Source organism: Ailuropoda melanoleuca, chromosome 2, assembly GCF_002007445.2.
Source record: "Ailuropoda melanoleuca isolate Jingjing chromosome 2, ASM200744v2, whole genome shotgun sequence".
NCBI lineage: Eukaryota > Metazoa > Chordata > Mammalia > Carnivora > Ursidae > Ailuropoda > Ailuropoda melanoleuca.
This window is the reverse complement of record NC_048219.1, coordinates 137,776,721-137,795,500: the sequence shown is the minus strand read 5'-3', so window position 1 is coordinate 137,795,500 and position 18,780 is coordinate 137,776,721. Positions and strand designations below refer to the sequence as shown.

Genomic DNA, 18,780 nt, shown 5'->3' with positions numbered 1-18,780 from the left:
ATACACACACAAACACGTTTTTTATACTGTTTTAGGAGTTTCTAAACAGATTAAGGACCTTTAGTTTATAAGTTCTAAAGACCCAGGTTTCCATTTCATTTAAGAAACTATTTCTCCCTTAACCTCTGAAGCAATACTCCTGGACTAGGGAAACTGACAGAATTCCTATCCTGGGCAGAGGGCATGGGAGAAGAGGCTGGAGCTGGTGACGTGTAGTCCCTCCCAACTCTAGGATTTCTAAAAAGGAATTTTTAAAAATAATTTCACAGTATTAAGGTAAACATTTAAAACACTATTTGCTATCATTATTCACACTGTGATTTTGAACCCTAACAATACCCATTACACTCTAGGCGTTGGAAACAAAGGTCATCCAAGCACTAATGCAACTTCTTTGACATACCTGAAAAGGATTTCATTCATTAGATGCACCACTACGATGGGATAAGGTATAGAAATTATTTCTTGTATTACAAACAATAAAGTATTTCTCTCCGCAAGCTGCCTCTTGAAAAACTTGGCCTCATGCAGGGGCACGGTAGTAGAAGTCCTCTGACATTTGCAATGTAAGTTCTTGCTTTGTATTTAGTTATAAGGGTTTTTCTAAGTGGCTAGTTTATGGCATCATCACAGGGCATACCTATGAGTTACATAATTTCTATATTCTGCAGTCCATGTTCTAGGCAACTCACTGCTGTCTAAACCTAAAGAGCTTTTTTACACATTAGCTGGAGTGAAGAAGGGGTGCATCTAATTGTAGTTCTACCCTTAAAGGGAAGCAAGCAAATCAAAGTACGTGAGAGTAATGCTTATTTCTTTAAAACCCAGGTTCTCAGAAGTCCTGGTTAAGAAAAACTTTCTATCATTCTCTAGAGAAATATGTCCTGGACTTCGCTCAAATTACTTCTATTGAAATTCTTACCACTAAGTTCTGTTAATAATCTTGAAAGAGACCCAATCCTGAAGTAATTACAGATACATTATATGTAAAATTACACGTGTTTCCTACCTACAAGTATATAAAACTATACTGAGGTTTTATAAATGCTTGTTGCCAGCATACGATGTTGCTTCTTCTAAAATGATTCTTCTATAATGATTATGAAAATCATTATAAGTAAGTGTCCAAAAGGGCTGAGAGCCTCAAAGAGAAGGGGTGCGTGTGTGTGTGTGTGTGTTAGTGATTTGTTTATGGAACTCCGGTGATAGACATACTCATTTAAAAAATCCCAACTTTATTATGGTTATTTTTCTACTGGGGCAAGTTATTACTGCATTCCTTCATTTCTCAGCTTTTTCCAATTTCCATTGCTTTAATTTCCTATTCAAATCAATTTCTTAAAATAAAAAAAAAATATCTGCCATCAGTGGTAGACTTTAAGTGATACAGAGGGCTCATTTCTTTTCTGGTTCAAGTAATAGCCTTCCAGAAAAAAGATTAATGACACCGGACCTATTTTCTATAGAAAGGGTTGTCGAATTCCATCAAAATCAGTCATATTATTTCTTTAGCTCTCAACAAAACAAAAGACATCCAGGCATTAAGAGGCCATAGGGAATTTCAGAGGTTAGTTTCAGGTTATACCTTCCATCTGTTTCAGCTATAAATACAGCCGATGAGGAGAATTACAGAGGACAATGTACTCAAACTTCACTGTGGAGCAGAATCACCAGGAAGGCTTATCAAACACAGACTGCCAGGACCCAACTCCAAAGTTTGTGATTCAGCAGGTCTGGGGTGGGACCCAGTAAGTTACATTGCTAACAAGTTTCTTGGTGATGCTGTTGCTACCAGTCTGGGGACAAGGTTTTGTAAACTCCTGGTACAGGAGGATCCCTACTATATAATGGGCTGCAACACCATGTTTCCTGTATTTATTCAAACTTTCATGGCTAAGGGTTTCTGATTCATGCTTTAGACCGGACCCCAAAACGGCAGACGGCTTTCTGTGGTCTCAGAACCTCTGTAAGGTGCATCCTTCTCTAACTATCCTGCAGAAAAGATTAGTAAAGAATACAATATTTCTGGAAGAAGAAATCAAAACCATTTCTTGAGTCCCTCCCTCACTTTCTTTAAACCTCTTACTAAATATTTGGAATGAAATTCAAAAGCAAAATAGCTCAGAAAGCCTATCTGGAAGGGGTGGCTCTATCGGAAAGAAGATTGGCATACTCACCAGAGAGGAAATATACCCAGTCGTGTGGTGATAAAAACCATGGCAAACATAACAAACAGAAGATCACAAATTTTCTGAAACTTGGCATAATTTGCCATTTTGGCAGCCTATGAAAGGAAGGAATGTGATATATTAATTTAGTTAAACTGGTAAATGAAAAGCTTCTTTCAATATGCACGAGTCTCCTGTAATATCGATATAACTTACCAGATGCATAAAATTGCCTGCTACTTTGAAATGTCATGCATCACTCATCAGTATTTATAAATTGCCCATAAATTGAGTGAAATGCAACGTTAGCTATAAGTAAAACTACGGACTTTCACAGATTTAATAAAACATTCAGCAACCTGAAAAATTCAATTATATGGTTGATCTCAGGAAAACAGAAAAATAAGAAAATTCCCTCATTATAGATGATACCAACACAGGAATTTGGCACAACAGGTCAAAGTAGAAAGTGCTATGTAATCCTTTAAAACTCTAATGAGTCCAAACAGTAAGGCCACAAACTTTATACAGAATATATGGAGTCTTCCTGCATTGTTTTCTCCTATCTACTTAGAATGAAAGGTTTTCCTTAAACAGGCAAAAGGAATATTCTCAGGGGACAGTTTCTTGGCTTATTCTCATAAATTTAGAAATAAAGAATACATCAAGATCATGTCATTTCAATGAATCCATTTAGGTATAATTTTCAAAGTTGCATTTCCGGGTCATTTTCTAGATGAAAGTCACTAATGTTCCAAGTGTCTGTGAGAATTACTCTAATAATTTATGATAGTAATTTAAGTGACCACTTTTTATATTATAAATTAGGGAAGAGATTACCTCCCTTTTCCTACCATCTACACACTTTTTAACAGATGATTCTAAGTAACAATAGGGGTCACTGAAAACATAATTTTGCTGGATCACCTTTTTACATTTTCACATAGAATTCACACACACCCACACAGAGGGTTATAAATTGAACATGTCTTGCTGGATTCATAACATTATTTTCTACCTCTTAGAAAGCTAAATTAGCTGAGTCAAACTTGAAAGGACTGTTGACAGTATCCATAGAAGCTACAATTTTATAGCTTTAAGTAAAACACGGAGAGATGAGAGAAATGGCTTCCTAAGAGAAAATACCTATTAACTGAGCAGAAGCCAGGATTATGAACTTCAAATTTCATGAATACTTTGGGTGTGATACCATGAATTATAGAAAGAAAGAAAAAAAGTATTTTCTGCCTCCTTCTCCCTAGGTAAACCATTTTTCTCTTATATACATTCAACAGTATTCAATAAAAAAGCATCAAACATGCAATTTTTTCTGAAATGTCTAGGTCATAGATCCCACTTCAGAGTTGATAGTTGACATATCTCATTATTTGGATATTCTCAAGTGTTATTGTATAATGTAAAGAAAATCCATGTGATGAAGAATATTTGCCTTTAAGCCACATGACTGGCATTTCTGGATTGTTTTTCTTTTCTGGATAAAAGTGACAGACAAAGATTCAACCAGCCATTTCCACAGACATTAAAGTTGGCAGATTGTACAGGATTGATTTCAAAACTGTATATTGCTGTATAAATCTGCACTTTCAAGCATACTTAGGATTTAACCAAATGATAACTGGTTTACAGGAGACTGCCCTTATGCAACTATATTTCTCCTTTAAAAAGTATGCTAAATAGAGTTTAGCTTGAATCACTTAAAAATCATAGTGCCATACTATCACCTGACATACCTAGCCCATCAGGACTGTTTTTCTATTTCATAGCCTTATAAGGAACAGAGTTTTTAATGAAGTGCTGTATATATTTCAAGCCTTGATTAATCACCTTTATAGTAGATTCAATTTTATCATGTGGAGTTTCTGCTTATACTGTAATAATAGATCATTATTTAAGAGCACCTCTATATTCACAGTGACAGTATATACTTCAAGGGGCAGAACTGTGTGGGACAACAAGAATAAAAACTCAGAATACAGATTCTAAGACTCATCTCTACATGAAATTTGTACTCTGGTAAGTTTACCTTTCACCAGTTACATAAATTTCTTAGCATAAAGTAAAAAGGCTTTTATTTAATTATATAATACTACTGGGTGTGTCTCTTCATAGGGGCCATAATTAAGAGTAAATGCCACATCAAAATTTTCCTTGGGATTTTACCTTTTGAAATACGCTAGAAGCATTTTTCTTTTTCTTTTCTTTTCTTTTTTTTTTTTGCTACTTTAATAATCCTAAATGACAATGGTTGAGAAAGCTTATTAAAATACAACCAATATTTCCTCAAATACCCTTTATACTTATACATGTAGAGAACATAGTTTTTATATTTAATTTATAATTCATATACACTTTCCACTGTAAAAATACTAAGATAATACACATGTTGGCAATAAAAACTATGACTACCAATTAATTTCATCAGGATGTACAACTACCATTAATAATTAAATTGAGTCCTATGTACTTCCCAGTTATATCAGTGTGAAACTTATAACACCAGAAACAAAACCTATTCAAGTCATGATTTTCCAATTGTAAAACATTCATTTCTTAAGTGTGGGATAGTAAAGGTTTTCATTATTCAACTAATAAAGAATGCTAAGATGATGAACATTCTTTGTATAAAAATGTATGGACTAAAGTCTCACTTTCACCCCATTTAACTTACAAAGAAACACTTAGCAGTTTCAAATCAGTCATATACTATCTTCCCCCAGTGCCATTTAGAATAACAGAAGAATTGACGGTCTTGGGGATTTCCCGAATTCTAGATTTCCAACTCTTAAAGATGAAAGAAAACTTTTACCTCTAGAAGAACATCAGCTGAATCGTGAAGACACAGGACCAGGGTCCCTACTCGGGCCATATTGTTGACGTATGAAAAAGAAATCAAGAAAATAGCTACAAGATGATGCAGGAACATAATGCCAAAGTCCTTGGGGAAGAAAAAACACAGCCACGTTAGGTTTTAGAGGACAGCAATATTTCCATTCATCTCTTCCATTATTCAACAAATACTTGCCAAGGTCCTTAATGGACCTAGCACTGGGGATACTAAAATGAGTAAGAGGTATTTCCTACCCTCTGGGAGCTCACTACAGAGTGGCTGAGGCACAAAGGGGACCAGTGACTATGGAGAATGTGATAAACACCAGGACTAAGGCCATGTCACCAAGGGTGTTTTCTATGTAAACCAAAGAATTTGAAGCTATGGGAGAAATTGCCTCAGAATTTCACGCAAAGAAAGTTATTACATGGATCTCAACTTCAGGAAAATCTTTTGAACAGCAGCACAGGTACAACGGAACCACGTCTCCAACTACTGAGGCTGGGGATTCTGCCTCCCTCCTCTAGAATATGTCCAATGGGATGGTAAAATAAGAATCCTAGTATGTGGCTTTTCTGATGAATCCTACACAAACAGGCCCTAAATTTTAACCCTTACCTATCCACAGTCATTAGAAAAAAAATTGGCAAAAGTAATGATAAATTGGCCACTTCTATTTTGGTCATTTTCACTGGAGCTGCTGGTTGGCTCATGTGAAAAGATCATCTTTCTCTGACACTGATTTATCTCCTGGCCATCTGGACATGGTTTGTATGATGCAGAATTTCTGTTGCTTAGAAATACAGTCTCTCATTTACTAATATTTTTACCCTTATTTATATTTTTATTTTTTAAAGATTTTATTTATTTATTTACTTGTGAGAGAGAGCGAGAGAGCGCGCGCACAAGCAGGGGAAGCTGGCTCCCTGCTGAGCAAGGAGCCCAATGTGGGACTTGTGGGACTTGATCCCAGGACCCTGGGATCGTGACCTGAGCCAAAGGCAGACACTTAAACGACTGAGACACCCAGGTGTCCCTACTCTTATTTATTTCTTAAGATTTATTTATTTACTTGAAAGAGGGAGTGTGTGCACATGCATGAGTGGGGGTTGGGGCAGAGGGAGAGACAGAATCTTAAGCAGATTCCCCGCTAAGCTCAGAGCCGGACACAGGGCTTGATTTCACGACCCTGAGATCATGACCCGAGCCAAAATCAAGAGTTGGATCCTTAACCAACTGAGCCACCCAGGTGCCCCTTTGCTCTTATTTATAAATCTATTTCTTCCAAAGTGTACTTGAACTTCTCTGGATTGAAATGCCAAGATTAACCCTAGTGGTCTTGGAAAAAATAAAGCTATTTATGTAAAGATAAATAAATTAGCCAAAATGAAAAAAAGCATATTATGAAACTGAGAAAGAGACAGACAGACAGAGAACAAGTATGTGCATATGCTAAAATACAGGCTACTGACGTCATATAGTTTTAGATTTGAAAGGTCAACCTCAGTGATTTTAAATGGTTTTAAAACATTTAAGCAATGGCCTTTGTTTAGATCCTGAAAGTAGCTAGTGATTATCCATAAGTAATGAAATATTGCTATTAGGTCCTTTGCCATTTATTTCATTGTGTAGTTCCTATATTGAAAAAAATTTCAATTTTTGGTTTTATTTTTTAATTTTTAAGAAGATTTTATTTATTTATTTGAGAGAGAGAGAGAGAGAGTGAGAGAAAGTACAAGCGAGAAGGAGAGGGAGATGGAGGCTCCCCGCTGAGCAGGAAGCCCAGGACCCTGAGACCAGGACCCAAGCTGAAGGCAGCTGCCTAACCAACTGAGCCACCCAGGTGCCCCAATTATTTGGTTTTAATTTATATAACATGAACGTACAAAGCTATGGATATTTCTACTGTTTAAATTCCTGTGATACAGAACTTTTAAAATGTCTTTTTATGTTTTATAAAATTAAGCTTTACAATGATAAAGATAAATTTGTATGTTAAAAAAAAAACTCACAATGGTTCAGTGGTTCTGTATACACTCTCGTGACTATATTCAGAGGTTACTTTTCTGCCTTGGAAAGTGCCAAACATTTACTGATAACCATATGTATTGATTTAATTACTAGGATAAACAATGCATTAGTGTCCTAAATATGGTCAGACAGTTTTAAAAAATGAACTGCAACTACTTCTCTTCCTTTCAACTAACCTAGTCTCCAAATTCACCATGTTGTATTGATACTGGATACAACTGTTGGAAAAATCACCTGTCTTGTGTCAGTTCCAACTGCCCACAGCAGAATTACAGAACCAAGTCTTGAAAACTGCTGACCTACCACTATGGTCCTTCCTTCAGAACCACATTCACCGCACAGTTTTCAGCTCACTGGCAGAGAGAAATAATGATCATGCTATTTAATGAGTCTCAGGAGTGATTACGTACAGACTCAACTTACCAGTTTTACCTATTTCTGATTTTCTGATGTGCTTGTGGTGTCTAGGATTTTCCTAAATCATTAAAGTTGGACAATACCAAAATGCCTTAGGTATACAATGAAAATTACGCTGATAACGTTTTCCACTGGAAGGTGAAATCTCTTCTCTCCAGGCTGTTATCAAAAATGTCTGAGGTTCCAGTACCTGGAGTATAGTTTTCTACCAAACAACAGCTACCTCAAAACAATGCATCAGGTGGAACTAAGCTATCCAGTGACACTTCAAACTGTTTCCTAAACATAATTAAATGAAAACATACAGCACTTACTCCAATAGTTCAGTGAGTTTATATTTGCCCATGCTCAATATGCAGATTTAAAGTCTAATCAGCTGAGTACCTACCCAAAACATTTTCCACATTTCCTATTGTTCAGCCCTGAATGACTGCTCTGGATTTATTGAAAGAAAACAAGAGTTTTTCACTATTTCGTTTAAAAATGAATACATATAAATTGATTAAAACACTTAGGGATGATTAGGACCACTTTATAATTATGTTTCTTAATTCGTATCTGATATAAATGTCAGTAAACAACACAAAGCTCTTGGCAATATAGCACGCATCCCCTAAATATAAGAGCCTTGTTTTTGAGACAAAGTTTGTTTTGTGAAGTTGATTTCTGCATATAAATCCCCTGGTCCTGGAAAACATTTATTACTGAGAGACTCAGAGTTATGCCCATGGCAGAAGACTAATTTTCATTATGCAGCCATTATCTGTATGAATATGAAAAAAGCATGAATAATGAATTTTGTCTTTTACATTTCTGCTTCAGAAGGCATTATACGCAATAAAATACCTTCAGTAAAAGCCACACAATCATTATTTTATGTGTTACATCTCCTTACCTTGATATCTTTAAACAGGCACTGAATTTGATCCAAATAACATTTTTAAATAAATTGTCAACTTGGACCTTATCAATGCAGGGTAAGAACTCCCATCCTCAGGTTTGTTATTGCTGAAAATGACGGGTATGTAGGTAGACACAGGCCTGGCCGCAGGAACCTTAGCATCTTAGGTTGAGAATATTTTCCTGCATTTTTGGTAGCAGCAATTAGGTAGAAAGACCGTGATTTCTTCTTGGCACTCAGACTGAGGGCTGACTCCAAAGACCTTATTCAAAACAGACTGGTCTGGCCACCTGTTTCACTGGTGTCCCCCACCTCCTGCTGTTCTGCCATATTGTTTCTGGACAACTTCACAGCCAACATCAAGGGCTCCTTTTATGTTTGCTGCCTAATATGGACCCTGACCTCAGCCCTCATTCCAGTGGCTGTTCCTATGTTAATTACCAGAGATGGAAAAAAATCAGATGTAGTCTTGACTCAAAGTCAATTAGAATGAGTCTGTAATGAAAGAGTTCAGGGAAGAGCCATCCATTTTTAATACCAGAAACTGCTAAGATAATGCTGTTTTCTTTTTTCTTTTTCCTTATTACATACTGAACGGCATTCAGAGAACTTAGAATAGCCCCTTAGTCATTTCTGTGTCATTTCCACAACAGAAATCCCTGGATGCATCTACAATTACAGCTACTTGGGCTCCATCGCCAACTGTTGGAATGAGAAATGGCATCCTTACTTTAGTTCTCCAGGGTAATTTCTTGCAAAATGAGATATTAGTGGTGAAAGGCCAGAAGGACCACCCTCATTAAAACGTTTAAGTCTGGTGTTCTGCATGATGGAACTCCCTTTGCAATGATCAGGATGCCAAGACTCTTGAAAACAATGCTCTGTCTCCAGGAGGAACCAGAAATTCATCTTGATGTACAAGTTTTTAGGAAAGCAAAATTAACTCATTTCTCATTAGGGAAAAAAAAAACCTACCGCAGACAATAAGAAACTTATTCTCTAAATTCCCATTTGCTGGATAAATGCTTATAATTCCTAATAGTTTCTTTTGGGAATAATCTTTGCAACAAATAAAGCAAAACACCGGTGAACCTTCTGAAAAACCAAAAAGACCAAGATTTTAAGTGATAGCTGATTTAGATGTGCATGGATAGTGAAGAATATGAAATAGTTCTAAAGTGCAAGGCAAAGAAAAGACTCTTCCTTCTCAGATGCAAATGACATGTATTAACTCTCCTGAATTTAACAGATAAAATTAACAAATACAATAAACTTATAATAAATAGAAAGTTACCTGAATAGAAATCAGGTAATTATCACCAGGTTACCCATTTAACAGATTTTTAAATTCTCTAAGGAAACGGACATCATAAAAAAAAAAATTTTTTTTTTTTGAAAGAGAGAGAGAGAATGGAGAGGGAGGGGCTGAGGGAGACCGAGAGAGAGAATCTTAAGCAGGTTCCCTGCTCGGCATGGAACCTGACACCGGGTTGATCTCACAACTCTGAGATCATGACCTGAGCCAAAATCAAGAGTTGGATGCTTAACAGACTGAGTCACCCAGGCACCCCAGCAACACTGTAATTTAGAACTGATTTCATTGTTTGGCAACTGCAACAACAGTCAAAATCTCTCAGGTCTATTTGTTTTGTTTTAAATAGTTTTCTCTTTTTATTTGAACCTTCAAGGTACCTAGAAAGTTGTGTGACTTTGACAGAATAACATGTTATTTTTTATAGAGATCAATAACACACTGTTCTTGCTATCTCTTCACTAGGGATTTTGCAACCTAAGGGTAAACCTCAGAAAGCTGGGGAGAAGCACAGTTGTGCAAGCAGTGGACTTGTAGCACATAACTTGGCAACGTGCAGGGGAGAGAGGCCACGCAAGCTCCATCTCCACCGCAGCCCAGATGCGCCGACGCAAATGGGGAGGATCTCAGACAAAACTTACACATGGCAAGAATAATCATAGGTACTTTTTCCTTTGAGGGAATATGAAAATAGGTTCTCAACCTTTGGCTATAGCTCAAGTCCTGATTAACAAAGCATGAAAAAATATATTTATATATATTATATTTTTAAATATATAAATATGCACATATTTATATATAAATATATAAACTTTTAAAAAGCTAAGAAACGAGACTAAAAAACCATCTAGGTTTTGAGATGATGACTGAAATAAAAGTATATTCATGGTGATTTACAGAAATCAGTTGATTCTGATTTGCCCCATATTAGGAAATTTGAGGAAAATTATACCTTTCTCTTACCCATAGGTGGTATGAAAAGTTCACAGCATGTATTTAAAAATATCAGCCTTTGGGTATCTGCAGTCTCCCTCAATTTATTTGGCTATTTTATTTTTAGCTGGCCTCGAATGCTGGTGTACAATAGAGAGAACAGGTTAAATATTCCATTAAAAAAAGATATTTCAAATAACAAAGGCTTTTCAAAAACTGTAACTTGAATTCACTGTCATTCTCACAGAAAGCCTATGCATGCTAGGGTAAATATTCACGGGAAAATGTGGGAAGGGATAAAAAAGTGTGATTGATTTGAGAAATAGTCATTCAATTATAAAGTGGAGTAGTTCTGGCAGAAATTATTCAGTTATCCCTTCTCTAAAATTCAATCCATGAATAAAACTTCATTTACACTTAATCTACAGTCACATTTATTTCAACACTTTCTTTCCAATAGACTAGATATTTCCACCTTTGGACTAAATATATACAGACTGAGGTCTTTGCGGAAGATAACTGTCACAAGCAGACATCTTTCTAAAAACAAGTTGTGTGCCAAGAAATTGATTAAAGACCTCTGAATTTACTATTGTCACTATCAAAATGTTTGAAAAATATGTACTGATGTGATTTAAATATCTCTACTAGCCATTCTCAAATCTGACATCCTAACTCTTCAGCAAATATTTATATCTAGGCTACTCTGGTTTAGAGCAGAGAATGGCACAATACGGCCCCCAAGCCAAATCTGGCTCTCCATTTATTTTTGTAAATAAAGTTTTATTAGAACATTGTCACATTCATTTGCTTAACCAATGTCTATGGCAGTGTTCTTCCTATAGCTGAGTACTTGCAACACAGATTGTGTAGGGGCACCTGAGTGGCTCAGTTGTTAAGCATCTGCCTTCGGCTCAGGGCATGATCCCAGAGTTCTGGGATCGAGCCCCACATTGGGCTCGTCCACTGGGAGCCTGCTTCCTTCTCTCCCACTCCCCCTGCGTGTGTTCCCTCTCTCTCTGGCTGTCTCTCTCTCTGTCAAATAAATAAATAAAATCTTAAAAAAAAAAAAAAAGATTGTGTGGCCTGCAAGTTTAAAATATTTACTATGTAGCCCTACACAGAAAAGTCGGATGGCCCCTGCCTTATTGCCACATCTACAGACATATTTGGGGAAACTTAGGTCATGTCATCTGAAATGTAACAATTGCATAGTGTCATGTCCAACTTCATCACATTTTCTTCAGATAAAGGATGTATGAGAGACTTAATTTTCACAGCTGTTCTTAAGTAATCATAGACATTACTCTTAAAATTCAGACAAACTATAAAAAAAGAGTTTTGGCAGATATCTCTACTAAAATTCTCATGATAAATTACAACAACAACTTCAAGAAAATCTGAAAATCAAGACATTTTTTCACCTGTTTTTAAAACAAAAGCTCTCTGTCTGGAGGCAATATTATTTTCCCTACTGCTAGATGTACTATTACTTTATAGCTGCTGGGAACATATATAAAGTGAAATAAAGAACTGCTGTCTAAGCAGTGTTTACCCAATCTTTCTCCTGTGTAACATTTATGGTACCATTTCAAGATCAAGAACTCATAATCTTGTCTTCTATGAATTATTTAGTTAATATTTAATCTTTAATTGATTTTATTACTGTGGAAAAGGATACAATAAAATTTTATTTGTACAACAGAAAATAGTAAGATAGTGCCACTAATTCCCTTCCAGTGTGCCTGGCCAGAGAGCAGAACTTAATTTGCAACTCCCTGGAGTCCTGCTCCATGCTTTCCTGTCCTTTCCTCATCAAGAGAACACTCTCCAAATACACTATGCTTTCAAGTGACATAGATATTTTTCTTAATTATATACACATGGTTTTTTTTCTCATTGAACTTTGGGTCTTCAGACATTTTCATCACTAGCAGTTCTTGCCACATTCCAAGTACTCGGAGTTGGAGGCCTTTTATATACGCCTTCTGGGCTCTGTTTAAATTACACTTGGCCCAGTCACACTAACTTTTACAGCTTTTAATGCTAGGAGGGTCACTTCTGAGACATTTTAAATATACTCGATAGAACAAGTCTTAAGTGGTACACAGGCTTACAGACTTTATTCTCTCTCTCTCAACATCCCTGAGGACAAAAGCAATGGCAACACTTAATGGTATCAGGTGAACCCACTCAGGCTGAAAACATACAGAAGGATCAGTAGGGGGCAGACGGTGCTTAAGTAAAATCAGAAACATCCCAGGACTCAAAAGCCGACACCTTCGTATTTGCCGCAAAGCCTTTGAGGCCCAAAATGACAATGGGCAATCGGGGACTCAATTTTGTGCTTTAGATGAAGATGAAAAATATCTCCTTCATGTCAACCAAGTTGGGACAATGCTGCAAGTTGTCAGAAGGGGTTCAGAGGAACTCTTACTGTTGCCATCAGCCTTATCTCTAGTCTTCTAACTCCTGTCCCTTCAGCTGCCTGAGCTCCCCACTCTTCTTCACAAATAGCCAGAAATCTATTGGCAGAATTCACCTGTCTAGCTTCTTCTTGCTCCCATGCAGGCCTCTGGCCATGCAGTTTTTTTTCTGGCCAGAACCCTAGTATTTTCTCTTTTCCAAGCCCCACTCCACTTGACCACCTGGTGAACTCCTATCTACCTTCCAATAATGCCAACTAATTCTCAAGCTCCAAAGGCTCTGTCTGACACTGTGATTTAGTCACATAAAGCAAGGACTATTAGACCCATGTTTTATAAAGAAACTGAGGCACAGAGAAACAATGTAATTATTCCGAAGTCACACCGTAAGAACAGGCTGAATTTGGTTGTGTGTGACTCCAGAGCTCAGGTTCCTAAAGAGCCGGTAGGCTGCTGCTCAGAGACAAACGTGAGAAATGCTGGCTGTGAGGAAGGGAGTCGTAGCGAACTGAAAACATACAGAAGTGAGAGACTAACACACCGAACACGGTCCCTATCTGGAAGGTAGGAAGAGAAGGGGATCAAGAGCAAAGGTACAGGGTTAGCCATGAATGGAAAGGGTGCCCCTTCTTAGGAGGCCGGAATTAGAGATGTGGGAATGGGTCCGTCGGTATTTATGGGGCTAGAAACAGAGGGAATTTACGGAGTTGGGGAGAGAGAGCTACAATAAACCAGAGTGTGTGTCTTCTCAAGACCCCTAGGATGGCTTGAGAGAAACTCCCCAGAGGAAGCTGAATGACCGAACCCTCCAAATGAAAGTGGATCCTTCCAAGAGCCAACGGCACCTCCTGTGAGAGGGTGGGACTCCAGAGGCCCCAGTCGTAAAGGCGCAGAGCCCTAGGCCAGCAGCACTGTGTAGACCCTGGGGTGTGGGTCTCTGTGCATGCAGCAATGCTGCGGCCCGTACACCACACTGGAAGAAGACGTTCCCGGCCATCACCCTCCCGCACTGCGCACGGCGGTCCGGCTGCTGCCACGCCCCAGGACTGCCCTGTGCCCGGGAGCTGGACTGGGACATCTAAACGTGCTTACGAGCCCCCCTCTGGCAAGGCCCTTGGGAGTCTGATTGCCAGATGAAGCCACTAGTTAAGGCAGCCTTTGAATAAAATCCTGTAAAATCGCCCATAACACATGCTTCTTTTCCAGACGACACCGCTCCATCGTTGTCTCAGCAGCCTGCATGCAGCAGTGGGCTGCAATGCTCTGGTCACGGGGGGTAGCTTATTAAAATCAGCTGCCTCTTCCTCCCTTCTTCTAGTCTGAAGACACAGTAGTGAGAAAGGAACAGGCCCAGGGCTCAAGAGTCAGGGCTATGTGCCTCAGAACCTGGCAGGCAGGATGGCGCTACTCCAGTCAGAAGTGGAAACACAGAAGAGCACCTCTGCACCTCTGTGAAGGAGGGAGGCACCAAGTGGCCGGCCCGGCTGCGTCTCCAAGGAGCAGCTCCGAGGTTACACGGAGAGAGAATACCACGTCGCACTCCACCCCTCTCGGCATCACCGGGTGTCCTCTATAGCATGACTTTAGCTTTTCAAACAAAGAAAGGACGCACTGATGCCAGCCGGGGTCCTTGAAGTCCTATCTCTAGAAAATACTTAAATAATCTACGCCAGCAGTTCTTGCAGGTTTTGGTACCAGAACACTTTTGGATTTTTAAAAAACCCTGAGGACATCAAAAAGTGTTTGTTGATGTGGGCTATGTCTCTTCGTCTTTGCCACATTAGACACTGAAACTGAGAAATTTGGAAAACATTTATTAAGTCTATGACACGTTAATTAACAGAATTATTTTCATGAAAAATAACCGTATTTTCCAAAATAGAAAAAATAGTGAGGACAGAGGTAGTGTTTTACGTTATTGCAAATCTCTTTGATGTCTGGCTTAAGATACGAGAGTTGGATTCTCATTAACTGCCGATACCGTCAAATTGTCGCCCTAAGTTATTTTGGTTGAAGTATATAAAGAAAATCTAATACTAAACAGTTGGAAAAGGGAGAAGTATCTTAATAGAATTTTAAGACAGTTATGAATATTCTTCTTTGATACTGTACCAAAATTTGACAAGTGGGATATTCTTAAAGGTTACGTGCAATGTGGAATCTGAAACCGTATCAATACCCTTTTCATATTCTTTTACATTTAAGTCCTTTGGTTGTTGTGACCTTTGGATGGATCTTTTACTCATGTATGACTTTGTAGCATCATGCATTAGTCATTTAGAAAATATTGGTTCACTGAGTTAATATTTTAAAAATAACTTTTATTAATATCCCCACCGAACTCATCAGATAAGTCTTCATGGATTGAGATGTTATCAAGCTCTCAATGGTGGACAGGAGTCTTCCAAAAATCTAATTTTTGCTTGAAAGCTTGAGTTTTATCATTGACAACAAATAATGTCAATTTTTTTGGAAACAACTCAACAAAATCACTTTGTGCATTTTCAAAAAAAAATGACTATCAAATACAAAAAAGCTGGAATAACCACAGTTTGTCAGTCATTTTTCCAAGTAAAAATGAGATTTAAGGGAGAAAAAAAGCAGCTTGTTCAGCTCACAACACAAAGTACTAAGTGCACATGATTTTCCTGAGACACTATTGGATTCACTGTCAGGCAGCAAAAGTTCTTTATGCCTACTTCCCATTTTATCACATAAGATATTTTTAAATATATACTCAAGAATAGAGAGTTAATAAAATTAACACTTTTTAATGCTTCATCAAGAGCATTCTCAACTGAAAGTGGTATTTTTTTTCTTCCTGTAAGCATGTGACAGCAAAGAAAACTATGACTACTAGTACCATTGCGGGCCACTGCCTGCAACTTTGCCCACTATTACTTCTGGACTATGAGTACAATTTCAACAGAGTCAGGAAGGCAAATATCATCTTAGTATTATTATGGAAACAGCTTTCACCTTGCAGATCTCCATGGGTCCAAAGACTACACTTTGAGAACAGCTGATCTAGAAAAATTATCTCCAAATATTGTTCAAGGAAATGATAATTAGCCAAATTATTAATAATAGCTGCACTAGTCAGGATAAACTGGATTACATGTCAAAAACAAACCCCTTAAAACCTCAGTGGTTTAAAACAAAAGTTTATCTCTTCTTCACTGCATGTTACCTTGGGCAGGGAGGGGGGCTGGTACTCAGGGACCCAGGCCGATGGAGCAACTTACATCTCAAATGTTACCAATCACTACATTACAGGGGAAAAGAGACACTAGAAGGTCTCACCGGTGATTAAACACCTCAAAGTGACTCAAGTCAGTTCTCTTTCCAGCCTACGAGTCACCTGGCCCCATCCAATGGCAAGGGGAGGCAAGCCTGAGAAGTACAATCCTACAAGTGCCTGGGAGTAGAGAGGTGGCACTATTTGGTGAACCAAGTTAATTACCACAGTGACAGCCAATTTTTATTGAGCATTTATTATGTGCCAGGAACTGTTCAAAGAGCATGTATTGTTTATTTATGCTCACCCCCATGAGTTAGGCTATATGAACTCCATTCTTTGGATCAGAAAACCAAGGCACAGAGAAGTAAAGTAACGTGCTCAAGGTCATTCCACCTTAGGAGTGGTGCTGAGCAGGCAGACTGACTTCAGAGCCTAAGCCTTTAACTTCTAAGCCAAAATGCCCATAATTATTCCCCAGTCTAGAACAAACTGAGAAAAATAACGTTTTCATAAAGATAAATTTAAAGGACTGTCCTTTATTACAAGGTGTCCTTTCTCCTTTAAAATGTTAAAATTTCCCTTCCTTTATGAATTGAGGGTGGTAAGTAGTAGGTGCTTTTAAAATTTCCTTACTAGGCAAAGTAAGAGGTTGGCAACCTTAAGTTAGTTCTTCTTCTTAATTATTTTTGCTAATTTTAATTGACCAAAAATATAATAATTTGTGACCATTTGTTTTGGGGTTTTTTGTTGTTGTTGGCTGGGTTTAGTGCTATGTGTTGATTCAACCAAATTTTGGTCATCGTGTGCTAGGTAATGTTCTAAGCTCTATTCGTCAAGCATTGTACCAGACAGTTTTTATGGATATTACTTCACTTAATTCCATGCCATCCTGCTTCCTTATAAGGGAGATTATTGCACGCATTTTCTTTCACCTTAAAACTAACTGAAGCAGGAAAGATCTGGAACGTAGCAAGCCCCTACTTGGAGGAACGGGTGCCAGTTATCCCCTGCAGAAGTTACTAAAGAGCAGGGGCGCCTGGGTGGCAGAGCGGTTAGGCGTCTGCCGTCGGCTCAGGGCATGATCCCGGCGTTATGGGATCGAGCCCCACGTCAGGCTCCTCTGCTATGAGCCTGCTTCTTTCCTCTCCCACTCCCCCTGCTTGTGTTCCCTCTCTCGCTGGCTGTCTCTATCTCTGTCTTATAAATAAATAAAAAATCTTTAAAAAAAAAAAAAGAAGTTACTAAAGAGCAAACACAAGCCCATCAATAAGTTTCTCGCTAAACTCCTCTCTCTGTGAGGAATCTTTTCCAGGATGTAGTTTTTCTTGCAGGTTAAAGACTAAAAGAGCAATAAGCTGATATCACCAGCTGGGCTCTGGAACTTGGCCATGGATGATTTCCTACAAAGGACTCCGAACATAAGCAGTGCTTACTGGCCAAGGGCCCAGGCTTTCAGGCCAAATAGCAGCTTAGTTAAAAGGGACATAGGGCTTAGACGCGAGCAAGCTGTTCTGAGCTCCAACACATTTATTAGTTTCTTTTGGAAAATTCAGATGTGCAGGAGAAATACTCATTGTGAACAGGTGCTAAGGGACAGAATTTTAATAAAAATTGAGCCTTGGGATATAAAAGATGTTTCCAATAATGCCGAATACTGAGAATGCACCTGTTGTTTTAATAAGATACCTTAACAATTTTGTTCTTACAGAAGAAGGAAGGAACACAGGAAGGGATGGAAGGAGAGACAAATGGAGGGAAGAAAAGAAAAAGGTAAGTAAGGTAAAATCCTCAAAATATCTTGGTAGCATATAATAGAATATTTAAATTATAAGTCCATTATATACCAAATGACTACATCTGGGCTTGTCCTTTCCCTCCGGGAAGGTTAATAATAATGTATCTCATCACTCACCAAATAAGTACCAACCCTGGAAAGGATCAAGAGAGAGGAACTTTAAACACCACATTCTATTTGGAAACAGAGCAACTAAGGAAAAAAAAAGGCTGGCAATACTAGGACACTTCTAGAGAAAAAGCATTTATGAATATAAAAGCCACTTTAGAAAGTCTCATAAACTCATTAAGTCACAAAAAATGATTTCTAAACCTCACTTCAGTTATTGATTTTAACAGTCTGAGGCATGCATTCAGATTCAACGTTAAAAAATCCTGGCCTCCACTTGAAATGGCCATTCAAGTTCATTGTCATTTAAGAGGAAAACTAAAGAAACATTCTTTATAACTTTCTATTCATAATCCTATGAGAAACCTTCCATACTGTGTTGTCAATGGGTGTCTTCAAACAGCTCTATTTCATAATTAGGAGGCAGGCTGTTGTGATAGGGTTTAGTTAATAGTTGGTAGGGATAATACAAGAAAGGGAATGTATTTGGCAGCCAGGATATTGGATTAATCCTCGCCGATGGATGGAAGAGCAGATCCTCTAAGCACTAGAGCAAGGGAGAGGGAACGATCAAGGACCTGCAGTGATAGTCAGCAAGAT

General features: G+C 38.1%; 1 protein-coding gene across 2 annotated transcripts in view; it reads right to left on the bottom strand.

The window, feature by feature from the left end:
- The window catches only part of CERS6 (ceramide synthase 6), a 311,818-nt gene that overhangs the window by 51,832 nt on the left and 241,206 nt on the right, over window positions 1–18,780 (bottom strand). For both annotated transcript variants that reach the window (XM_019796708.2, XM_002916510.4), the window contains exons 7-8: window positions 4,996–5,124; window positions 2,178–2,284 (exon numbers count right to left, since the gene is read on the bottom strand). In XM_019796708.2, the coding sequence (XP_019652267.1) occupies window positions 2,178–2,284; window positions 4,996–5,124 (236 nt within the window). The remainder of the gene's footprint in view (window positions 1–2,177; window positions 2,285–4,995; window positions 5,125–18,780) is intronic.